The 13,142-nt window shown below is 41.4% G+C and overlaps 1 protein-coding gene across 2 annotated transcripts in view; it reads left to right on the forward strand.

Annotated features, from left to right (window-relative positions):
• The first annotated feature begins 1,373 nt into the window (after positions 1–1,373).
• The window catches only part of sorcs1 (sortilin-related VPS10 domain containing receptor 1), a 176,824-nt gene continuing 165,055 nt past the window's right edge, over positions 1,374–13,142 (forward strand). For both annotated transcript variants that reach the window (XM_085913215.1, XM_085913216.1), the window contains exon 1: positions 1,374–1,985. In XM_085913215.1, coding sequence (XP_085769341.1) covers positions 1,374–1,985 — 612 coding nt within the window. The remainder of the gene's footprint in view (positions 1,986–13,142) is intronic.

Raw genomic sequence — 13,142 nt, forward strand, 5'->3', positions numbered from 1 at the left:
ATTTACACTAGTTACACTGACTCCTGGAGTCTAAGACACTCTGGATGCTTGACAACACACATTAATGCTGAGCGAAGAAACATTTAAACATTCATCAGACTGTTTAAACTCATCGTCGTGTTTGTTTAATGCATACAGAAGAATAGACAATTTTATCTTTCAGACAAGCAGCTGACATGTAAATGTAGTAAAAGGTCTTTTAATTTTTTCCCTTTTACATAATACAGTTGGTCACGGTCTAGCAACAACTGTTTTATACTATTATTTTGTTGTACAACAACTAACAAGTGGACAGACAGAACAGAGGTGAAATTACAATTTACAATAAAACATACTGGAGTTATGAGATTTGAGATGTGAATTATGAAACAAATTATTTATATACAAAATAAATGCTGTACAAAAAATAACAATAACATTCAATTCTGAAAGACACAATTATATTATAACTCTTCATATTTATTTATATGATGTACATAGTCCAAGTATTGGGCTAAAGTGAATTTTTATTTGAGTGTGTGTGTGTGTGTGTGTGTGTGTGTGTGTGTGTGTGTGTGTGTGTGTGTGTGTGTGTGTGTGTGTGTGTGTGTGTGTGCGTGTGTGGATGTGTGCTTGCTGTCGAAGGGATTTGTTTGTTCTAAGAACTACAAAGGTAAAATATATTTTATTTGGTTTATAATTGTCATTGTCGCTAAGAAAACCAATGTCATTTAAAAGGAAACTCAGTTGTGTCCCCGGTAGTGAGGGTAAGATGGATGGTTGGAAACATTTTTACTTTATTTTTTATTTAAATATTCCTGATGGAAATTACACAAAGTAACTCAATACATTTTTCATTACATTTCCAAAATTTTCATTTTACCATTTTTTTATTGAATAAAAAATAAACACGCAACAGATAGATCCTTTGAGTGAAGCATATTAGTGGACACTGGACAAGACAGTGGGGACATTATCTGTCACTGAATCCGCAGCTCGCCCCTCCCCAGCGTGTGAGGCTTTAAATACTCTAATTCTTCAACTTGCATCAGTTTGTCTCCATAGCACTTTTTAGCACGCTGCAATTGGGCGACGCCACAACTTAAGTAGCACTTCGCATCTTCAAAACCCAAAAGCAATTGACGCATCGAAAAGGCAGCGTACGGACGCAATCTACAACAGGAGCAGGAGCAGGAGCACCAGCACCAGCAGCAGCAGCAGCACCACCACCAGCAGCAGCAGCACCACCACCAGCAGCACCACCACCAGCAGCACCACCACCACCAGCAGCAGCAGCAGCAGCAGCAGCAGCAGCAGCAGCAGCAGCAGCAGCAGCAGCAGCAGCAGCAGCAGCTGGCAGCAGCAGCTGGCAGCAGCAGCAGCAGCCGTCGACAATGGAAAGGGAGATACTATTTTTTCCGAAGTGGCACAGTGCGCTTTGGTTTGAAATTGTGCTGATGTTCTTGATATTACAAGGCGCCAGACCCGAGATAACTTGCAGGTCATGTCAGGTTGGAAATACGGTGCTTGCCCGGCAAATGTTACTGAAATTTTTCACAAATGAAAGTGTGACGGCATTTAAAGAAGTTGACGGTCACAGCGATGAGGCTGGGAGATTCCGAGCAGCAAGTGTCGGAACTCCAAGGCTCCGTCGCTCATCTTTTCCCGCTGAACGCGCTCCTGATCGGGCAGAGGCGTTGCGACTGACACAGAGTACAGAAAGTCTGCGCTCAAAAGAAGTAGGTGACAACCGCTTTTCGGCACAGTACAACGGCACTGGCGGTGCAAAAAGAACGCGCGGTAGCAGGACCAGCTATAACCGTAGTCTTGGACGCCCGAGTTCTGGAAGGAGAGTGACGCGCTCAGAACTGCGCTGGAGCAGCGAAGAGAAGCGAGTCAGCGGCTCCAGGCAGGACGAGCTCAAACTTATCAGCTCCACGTTTGCCTTGACCGGGGATTCATCTCACAACCAAGCTATGGTGCACTGGTCTGGCCAGAACAGCAGCGTAAGTGATTCCTTCTTTCGACGACCAACACCTATTCATTATTAACTCATGTTGGCTAAATCAGGCGGGGTACATCACTCTACGGTAATGATCTGAAAGTGAGTGAATGTTTCTGCAAAGGATCAAAAAGGTCCAGAGTCATAAAAATGTGTTATTGGGGGAGTGATTAGAGTTTTTGTTTCATTTGGGAAATGGTTTGCGGTCTGACCTGTATATTATGGAGAGTCTCACGTGGGAGTTGCATCCATAACACCCAGCAACAGTATTGCTGCTGTTTAATATACTATAATGGAACAATTGTTTCCAAATGAGTGCAAATAAATTTAAAGGGACGTATAGTAATTCATCCTGAGTGGATTTGTGTCCATTAGGAACACATAATGAGCATAAGAGGATGAATAATTTATCAATTAAAATGCCACATACAGGATTGATAGCATCAAATATTCATTTGCATTTAAAGAGCATGAGCACTTTTATCCCAATTTAGACATGATACTACAACTGTAACTATTTAGCTCTCTTTAACATTCAAATTTTATATATTGGCCCATTTCGCAATTTTTAATTCATAATTTATAAGTCTCCATATAAGAACAACCAGAAGTCAAAACATACAGTTTACAGCCTGAAGCCTTTGTCGTTGCACAGTACTGTATTTGACTATGACACCAAATTGAATGCAAAATGAAACAAACAACAACAACAAAAACAGCAAATCTTAATATGAACACCAGTTATTGCCAATGTAAGTGCTTTTTTGTTGTCCTCTTAGTTACATTACTCAATACAGTTTGTTATTATTTCTCAAAACTTCACTTAACATGGGAAAAAGATATCCTTTGGGGACATTTAGCAGAGCATGGTGTCAATGTATTTTTTGCGGCAGGGCCAATGACTCGACAGCTGCTTTTTTTTCCACAGTCGAAATACAAATTGAAATAATGAATCACTTCTTTTGCTTTTCTGTAAAGGTTTGACTTTTTTTCCTGTAATTGGCTTCCACAAGTCAATATCATTTTGTTGTTCCACTGTTCCACACAAATCTGTACCAAACTAGGTATAGTCAAACTTATACTACCAATTCTCAAATCCACCACTTTTCCCATGACTTGTCATGCGCCTCAGGCGTTTCCTTGCAACCGAAAAATTCTTTCAGCTTTTAACAAATCTGACCAGCCATGGCCGGCAAAAATATTTGATTTTATAATGTGAATCAAAGCTATTCAATATACAATCTGTCCCTATGCTTTTGGATGATGAAAACAATTTAGTACCATATCCAAAGGTGACACACAACTAAATCTGTCATGTTTTATGCAAGCAGAAGTCCTCACCACTGAAGATGTATAAATAAACAGATGAGTTACTACTGCCACATACTATGTAAAGAATCATGTTAAGGATTTGCTGCTGTTAAAAATAACCCTTGGCCCATTGTCTTGGGATGTTTGAGGTTGTATATCTTCCAGATGAAATTGAGACACTAATGATAGTGATTTAAGTTTAACAGCCCTGACCACATGACACAAATGGACTACGAATACAGAAGAACATCTAATAGACTATGTGCAATTTATTAGATAATAGCAGAAGATCACAGGGATGCACTGATGAATGGTTGAATCATGATGTACTCAGAACAATTTTGTGTAATTATATGTGCAGCTCATAGCGTTTTCACTTCAAATTACACACGAACCAATAAACATATCTCGGGAAATACCATCTAGCCATTCTTAGAAAAGAAACAGAATGAGACAAACATACAAACTGTAGTTTATTTATCCAATTTTTCTAGGTAAATGTTTGTTGTGTTGAATATTTTGGGTACAAAACTGGTACAGTATGTAGGCAGAAACTATTTAGCCTGCAGAAAATTCCCTTCCTCTGCAGTCATAGGTACAACAACCTCCATCCATCCATTTTAAACACTGCTTATCCTGTTCAGGGTCATGGGAGGCGCTGGAGCCTATCCCAGCCGGCAAGGGACGAAAGGCAGACTATATCCTGAACTGGTCACCAGCCAGATGCAGGGCACATATAGAGACAAACAACCAGTCACATCCACATGCACACTGTCACTGAGTGGGAATCGGTCCCACGCTGCCTCTACACAGTCAGGCAAGTGTACCCTTACAGCATCAGCGACTTGCTACAAAAACCTAAAAAAAAAAAAAAAAAAAAAAAAATAAACTTGAGGGCAGTAAACTGCAATCGTCAAAAGACATGGGAGTAGTAATTACTAAATACAATGAATGAAATGAAATAAATAGAAAGTACACTTGAAACGTTAATTGTACAAATCATAATACTCTTTTCATGTAAGTGCAAGACAAAGTGCTAATGTGGTACTTTGTAATAATTCCAATGGAATTGGCACCACTTCCATACCCCTACCACCTCATGGAACAATTTCCTTAGTCTATCAGATGTGCATGACAGAGGCAGCAGTCTGTCAGAAAACATGCTCCACTATATGATTACTATGTCATGGACTGGGTGGTTCGGTTCATGTTGTCCAATGACAGCCCTTTATGGCGGGTCCTTCTCTTTGTAACATGTAACAAAGAGATCTAACAAACATCTAACCCTAACCCAAGGATTCCGGTTCTGTTCCAATAACAGAACCAACTTTTCTCATTGTCCTGATATCGCATCTCTTTTTCTGATGCAGCACATGGTAGCATAGAAGATTTCTTTATTATTTATTTATTATTTTTCTTTATCTTTTCTTCATCACTAAAATTGATCCCGTCTTCTGTTACTAGTTTGACAAATGTATAGGGATTTTAGATCAAATTGTGATAGCATATAAATAGTAGATGGATGACAAATCTGGAGTGGTAATAAACTTGGTGTCACTGTTGCACATCACACTTGTCGTTCTTTAACATAAATTGCTAAACAAGCTACTGCATTGATGTTACGTAGACTTCGTCATCTTCACTTTGTACTACTCCTTTTTGTTAAACATCGTGCACATCACATTCATAACACTAGTCACAATGAGTCAAATCAGCATCCTTTGGGAGGAAAAAAAAAAGCTGCTCAATATGATGGCAGATGCTCATATCCAGCAAATGGGGCTGAATAAAACATAAACCTACACAACAATACAAGTAATAGCTTTAAATATAGCTGACAACAAACGACGGTCATCCACAGCATATCTGTCAATGGTCTTTCTTATAACACAGAAAAACTCAATCATGCTGGACAAAAAAATGTTGCAGTCATTTATGCTTCAGATGTTAGTCTTTTATCAGTAACCTGGATATTTTCATCTATTTTTCTCCTCAGCAAGTCATCCATTGCGGATAAGTGTCACAAAAAATTAAATGAAACTTTGCGCATAGTGTTGTGGCGATTGACTCATTATTGTGTTTTTTTCCGATTAGACAAATGTATGTTATGTTAACATTTATATTCCTATAATAAGGTTTAGGGGTGGCGCTGGGGGGGGCGCATGCTTTCTGTGGAGTATGTGGCATATTGTTCTGATGGATTATAGTCATGTTTATTATTATATAATATTTTCCATTATGAATGGCAGTCAAAAAATTGTTTCTTGCTAGGCTAAGCTAGATGATGACCAAATTGGCTAATGCATGTTGCAATAGGAATCGAAGAAGAAGCATTTCTACAAAAACAATAGGGCCATTGCAGCGGTCGCTGTTCAGGTCCTAATTAAATAGCAGAACAATGTGAGGCACGTCAATGGTTCCAGCAGGTTGTGGGTTCACTCAAAGCTGCTGAGATACGTTGTTAACGGGCTTGACAACTTAATGTAACAGTCCTTGGTTCCAGCAGCACAAGTGTTTTTTGTTTCCATCTGCTTGAAAGTGCATTTGTTGTCTCTCAAGCAGATTTTGTCCAATTAGACTGCCGAAAAAGTAACATCAGCAGACTCAGGCCCTCTTTCTAACTTTTTCATTCTTAGATGTATGTTAAATCAGCAGGACTGCTCCGTGCTGACCCTGGGAGATAGCGTTAATTGATAGACTGTGAGATAAAACACGACTTATTCACCACACAAGAACTCACTTATTCAAAGATTTTGGGGAATTTATCCTGCAGTTACCGTAATTTTCGTACTATAAATCGCGTTTTTTGTCATAGTTTGGGTGGGGGGGGCGACTTATACTCAGGTGCGACTTATATGTGATTTTTTTTCACAAATTTTCCAAATAAAAAATCCGCGATGGAGTGAAACCGCAATAAACAAACCGCAATGTAGCAAGGGATTACTGTCCTTTGAACTGCAAGTAACGTCACCCGTGCCGCACGGCGGTTGTTTACATAAAGGACAAAGGATTTGATCACGGGATGACGAAGATAACGAAGGGCTCCACGTACTACCGGCATCATTAGCGGCTTTGTTTGTGACACCGAGGACGAAGAGTTTGAAGGATTTAATGATTTGGAGTGACACAGAAGGTTTGAAAAACTATTATGGCTTCTACGCACGCCCGGTCCTTCTCAACGGGAGCTCTCTTTCACCTCCGTGGATGGAAGTCGGGGGCCGGCGCTCGGCCGGGTGGCTGTCCGGGGACGGTGGATGGGGCTCGGACATGGCTTTTACGCACGCCCGGTCATACTCTACGGAGCTTTCTTTCACCTCCGTGGATGGAAGTCGGGGGCCGGCGCTCGGCCCGGTGGCTGTCCGGGGACGGTGGATGGGGCTCGGTTATGGTTTTTACGCACGCCCGGTGCTATTCTATGGAGCTCTCTTCCACCTCCGTGGCTGGAAGTTCAGTAGTTGTTGCCTCGTTGAACTCTTGTTTTGTTAAATAAAGAGCTGTTTACCAAACCCACGTCTTTGCTTGTACTTTGTTAACGCTACAATCTAGTTATCTAGATCTGTGGAATAATGACGAGGCTGACGTCAGGGCTCACGCGCGGCGTTGTTGACAAAGGACGAGGAATTTGATCGATGGATTTAATGATTTGGAGTGACACAGATGGTTTGATAATATTGTTGTAATATGATAGTTATTTGAAATAGACTTTATATATCGTTATATGGGTCTGTGGAATCATTAGAAATGCAACTTACAACAGGTCCGACGTCAGCATATGCGGCGCATACGGGGCATTGTTTACATAAAGCAAGATCGATGGATTTAATGAATTGGAGTGACACAGATGGTTTGTCAGTTTGGTTTGTTATTTATGTAATACTTACTTGAATACCTCTGAATGTTCAGCACTTTTTGGTTCTTTTATCACAAACAAGGTATTTTAGGTTGCATTACCTGTTACTGCAACCTCATTACGAGTGATTGACAAAGGAAACAAAATGAACTTAGTACAACTAACTCTGAATGTTACATCAGGCCCGTTCTCAGCTCCTCGTTTTTGTATATGTCACGTTAGCATACCGTATCGTTTAGCCCAGTGGTTCCCAAACTTTTGCAGGCTGGCACCCCCCACTCCCCCCACAGACACATATGGACACATATCTTTCTTGATATTTGGTATGCTGTAATTTGAAAAGACAAAGGTTAAACACAAATTACAAGCTTGAAATTACAAACCTGAGCTTTTGCTTTGGTAGTCTATGCTGTCGGATCTGACTGGGCCAGAGCGGCGTGCGGTAACCGGACCCTGATGTGTCGTCCACTGACTCGTCCTGCTGCACGTGTTGTGTACAAACCGTCAAACAAAGGTTCGAACTTCTGACTTTGACTTCAGACTGCCGCCCCCCTACCGCCCCCTTCTTCCTCACCGCCCCCCCAGATCTTTTCCACCACTGGTTTAGCCTGTTGTTGCTGGTTCATGTCTGTTTTTGGTGTTGGATTTTGACAAATAAATTTACCCCAAAAGTGCTACTGATACTCCGGTGCGACTTATATATGCTTTTTTCACTATATTGTGCATTTTATGGTTGGTGCGACTTATACTCCGGAGCGACTTATAGTCTGAAAATTACGGCATTTACTAAAAAACGTGTCTTTTCATTGCACTTGAGCTGTCTTCAAATGCCTTAAAATGCTACAAAAATACTGCCAAAATCCCTGTCTTGTTGCCAAGTAATTATGTTGATGTGACACACTTGAACTGAGAAACAAAACTTTTTAAAAACTTTTCAAGAGAGGTCTATTACTTGGTGTGGGGCTTATTCTTGCCCATTCCCCACAAATAGTGTGGGGGGAATTACTGTAAACAGGGGGAATAATATACAGTTTGAAAATATCTGTGTGAATGTGAAGTCATACACTGCAAGAGTCGAAACATGGGATAATTTAGCCAGAAAGAGAAATAATTTCTTGCTCTTTGGATAAGCCCCATCTGTCATTTGAGTGCACCTTGAAATAGGACAGGTGAAGCCATCTGGAGAATCTGAATTTGGCACATGTGCTAATGTCAGAACACATTTAATTCAACCTTGTCATTACCAAGTGAAATTACCATGTATCCCTCAGGTGAAGCTTTGATCGTCCGACCCCCATGCGTCACAGCCTGGAAGTTATCAGATTCTATCAACAAGCAAAACTAGGTTGTTGACAAGTCATCACTTTGGATCATATTCAGAAACACTTCACCTGATATCACATCTCAGAAAACCTAATTAAATGTTACATTATGTACAGTCTATGCCTTAGTTTACAGTACAATATAGCATGATACAGCTCCTTTAAGCAATTAGAATAACAATGTCTTTAGGCGATGGTACACTGCTTTAAAAAAGCTCTGCTGTCAGGTAATTGTCCATCCATCCATCCATTTTCTGAACCGCTTTGTCCCCACGGGGGTCGCGGGCATGCTGGAGTCTATCCCAGCTGTCATCGGGCAGCAGGCGGGGGACACCCTGAACTGTTTGCCAACCAATCGCAGGGCACATAGAGACTAACAACCATCCACACTCGCACTCACACCTAGGGGCAATTTGGAGTGCTCAATCGGTCTACCAAGCATGTTTTTGGGATGAGGGAGGAAACCGGAGTGCCCCTAGAAAACCCACGCGGGCTCGGGGAGAACATGCAAACTCCACACAAGGAGGGCCGGAGGTGGAATCAAACCCGTACTCTCCTAACTGTGAGACGGACGTGCTACCCAGTGCGCCACCGAGCCGCCTGTAAGGTAATTGTTTAAAATAAAATTTATTCAAATGTATTTATTTATTTTCTCAGAGGTACAAAAAACATTAGAGTACAATGCACCTGAACGAACAAACAAAATAACAGCATCTTGATAACTTTTCTATAGTTAAGCAATGAGAAAAATGTGAGGAAAAAAGTGCCAATGCTTTGAACAGCTGATCTGTGTGTCCGGATCCATCTCCTTTTTCTGCTGTCTGTTTTCCTCTGTGAGCTCCTATTGCAGACTTGGCTCATGCAGTCAGTGACTAATTGACAATTAGTAATTGACAATCTTGTGCTGGCTCTTTTAAGTGAATATAAAAAAATCTCCCAATACACATTGCTACCGTTTTGCTGTTCAATACATACTAATAAGGTGCAAAATAATAATTTTGATGCGAAAACAGTGATGCGTAACTGCTTATTTCGAGCCTTGAATTGTGCTTTTGGAGTTGATAAAATCTGTAGAAAGTCCTTCAAAATTAAAATTCTACTTTGAAAGAATAGAATCTTAGTTTAGCAGCAGCGTGGATAAGATTTTTCAAGTGCACCCCATTCATTCATTCATTTATTCATTATCTGAACCGCTTATCGCTTTGAGCGGTAGGCGAGGTACACCAAGAAAGTGGTCGCCAGGGCACATATGGACGGACAACCATTCATGCTCTCAATCACCTACAGACAATTTGGAAAGGACAATCAGTTAACCATGCATGTTTTTTTTGGGGGGGGGGGGGAGCCCCGCGGGCAAGGGGAGAACATGCAAACTCCACACAGGACGGCCAGAGCTGGAATTTAACCCTGCATCTCCGAATCGTGAGGTAAATATGTTAACCAGTGGTCTACCTTGCCGCCTCAGGCACCTCTCATGGAGAAAAAAAGTGTTTTGGTGTCAAAACAACATATTCTGTGGTGTGCACGCTGCTGTGGGGCAGGGAAGGGGATGGCTGTGTCAAGTGATCAACTAACAGTAACTTCTGGATTTATCGCTCCCAAGTTTCTGAGGAATGAACAAAGCACTAAACCATTTATTTTATTGAATAATTACTTTTTATGTCGAAAGAATGACAATGCTTTTCATGTTTTTCTCTGCACAGTTACTTAGAATAGTTTGTCAAACTATGTCTTAACGTGAAACTGGTCTGTGGTGCAAAAGATATTGAGAACTGCTGCCCTTGAGAACTGTGTCAAATCAGCTGATTGCACAGTCCCATTTTGCATCCTTGATTAAGCAAAACCTTAGTCATGTTCCAGGTCAGCATTTGATCTAAGTGATGATTGCTGTGTGAGGGGTGGTAGCCACTTTATATATTTAACTCAACACATGCTCGAGTGATTCAGTGTGTAGGTGTGTGATGGTAGAAGGTGAATGAGAGGATTGTTGAGGGATTCAGCAAACGGCATTCTTCTGAAAATTGTATAGAATTTTATAGATTATTTCATCCAACAAAGAGTAGCAGTAATGTAAAAGTACAGGTGAGTGAATCACACATAATACTTCTATGATGAATTTTGTAAAACAAGCTCATTAAATACTTCTGAAAAAGCAGATTGACTGCATAATCAAAGGTTACCTCAATCAGTTAATATGACTCTGTTCCTTCATAGCAGTGGTTATCAACCTTTTTTTCATTTATGTTCTTGAAATGTTTTTTTTTCAGTACCTACCTAACCAGCGCTAACTATTTTTGGATGAGAAATACAAAAGATAAGAGTTCTGTGACATCAGAGTATGATTTATTAAACTTTGAAACTCCTCTAGACTATTAGTGAATCAAAAGATATAACTCAAATTAGAATTTAAGAATTAACTTTGATTCAAAGTCTGCTTTATTGTCAATTTCTTCTCTCTTGTCAAGACACACAAAGAGATCGAAATTTCGTTTCCCACTATCCCATGGTGACAATACGTATTATACACTGCTCAAAAAAATTAAAGGAACATTTTTTTATCAGGGTTTGGCATGAATTCAATTACACTTTTATGATAAGGTTTTGGTCAGGCACGTGGCAGAAGGGGTTGTTAATCACTTTCAGCTGCATTGGTGTTGATGGAATTAACAACAGGTACACTAGAGGGGCAACAACGAGATGGTCCCCAAAACAGGACTGGTTTTGCAGGTCGAGGCCATTTCAAGCTCCTCCCTCTTGATCTTTTTAAACAGTTTTTCCACAAGTGTTGGCTTTAGCAAGAGTCATTATCATGACTGGAAGCATGAGGCGATTTCTTAACCCTCCTGAAGTTGCGCAGATTGTCCAACTCCTCCAGGATGACACATCCATGCGTGCTGTTGCAAGAAGATTTGATGTGTCTCCCAGTACAATCTCCAGAGCATGGAGGAGGTTCCAGGAGACAGGCAGTTACTCTAGGAGAGCTGCACAGGGCCGTAGACGGTCCTCATCCCATCAGCAGGACCGATATCCGCTGCTTTGTGCAAGGAGGAACAGGTTGAGCACTGCCCGAGCCCTACAGAATTACCTTCAGCAGGCTACTGGTGTGAATGTTTTTGCCCAAACAGTCAGAAACAGACTTCACGAGGGTGGCCTCAAGGCACGACGTCCTGTAGTGTGCCCTATGCTCACTACTCAGCACCGTGGAGCTAAACTGGCATTTGCCATAGAACACCAGAATTGGCAAGTCCGCCACTGGCGCCCTGTGCTTTTCACAGATGAGAGCAGGTTTACCCTGAGCACCTGTGATAGACGTGAAAGGGTCTGGAGAATCCAAGGAGAGCGCTGTGCTGCCTGCAACATCATTCAGCATGACCGGTTCGGTGGTGGGTCAGTGATGGTCTGGGGAGGCATTTCCATGGAGGGACGAACAGACCTACCTCTACAGGCTAGAGAACGGCAGTCTGACTGCCATTAGGTATCGGGATGAAATCCTTGCCCCCATGGTCAGACCTACGCTGGTGCAGTAGGTCCTGGGTTCCTCCTGATCCACGACATTCGAGGCCTCATGTGGCAAGAGTATGCAGACAGTATCTAGAGGATGAAGGAATTGACACAATTGAATGGCACTCGCGATTACCTGATCTAAACCCGATAGAACACCTTCGGAACATAATGTTTTGGTCCATCAGACGCCGCCAGCTTGCTCGTTAGACTTTGCAGGAGCTCACTGATACCCTTAGACAGATCTGGGAGGACATCCCACAAGACACCATCCGTCGTCTCATTAGGAGCATGCCGCGACGTTGTTAAGCATGCATACAAGCATGTGGGGGCTACACAAGATATTGAAAAGAGTTTTGAATAGCAGAAATTGAATTTAGGCAAAATGGACGAGCCTGCCACATCATTTTTTCACTTTGATTTTTGGGGTGTCTATATACTGAGCCCTCTGTCGGCTGAAAACTTTTATTTCCATCAAAAGATGTGGCATCCTTTTGTTCCTGAGACATTAAACTGTCCATATCAGTATAGATATCCAACTTTTTCTTTTTCACCATTGAAATCTGATGTGTTTTCAAAGTGTTCCTTTAAATTTTTTTAGCAGTATATATCTATATCTATATATATAGATATATCTATATCTATATCTATATATACATATATCCATTTTCTGTCTCCACGGGGTTCGCGGGGGTGCTGGAGCCTATCCCAGTCATCATCGGGCAGTAGGCGGGGGACACCCTGAACTGTTTGCCAACCAATCGCAGGGCACACAGAGACGAACAACCATTCGCACCCGCACTCACACCTAGGGACAATTTGGAGTGCTCAATCGGCCTATCAAGCATGTTTTTGGGATGTGGGAGGAAACCGGAGTGCCTGGAGAAAACCCACGCGGACACGGGGAGAACATCTTTAAGTGATCACTTTTCTCAGTTTTTTGGCATATATATATATATATATATATATATATATATATATATATATATATATATGCTTCCAGTTAGCCCGAGAGATGATGTATTTCGCGTGCGTCACATCATCAATGCACTTTGTGATGTGATTTACTTTGCATAATAAAATATTAACTTGATTTTTAAGATCAGGAAGGAAAGACTGAGAAGTTTTTCTTGAGACCTCAAGAACCCCTATCTCTCAAGCAGTTGTGCTACAGTCA

Source organism: Syngnathus leptorhynchus, chromosome 5 (assembly GCF_054491065.1).
Source record: "Syngnathus leptorhynchus isolate UIUO chromosome 5, UIUO_Slep, whole genome shotgun sequence".
NCBI lineage: Eukaryota > Metazoa > Chordata > Actinopteri > Syngnathiformes > Syngnathidae > Syngnathus > Syngnathus leptorhynchus.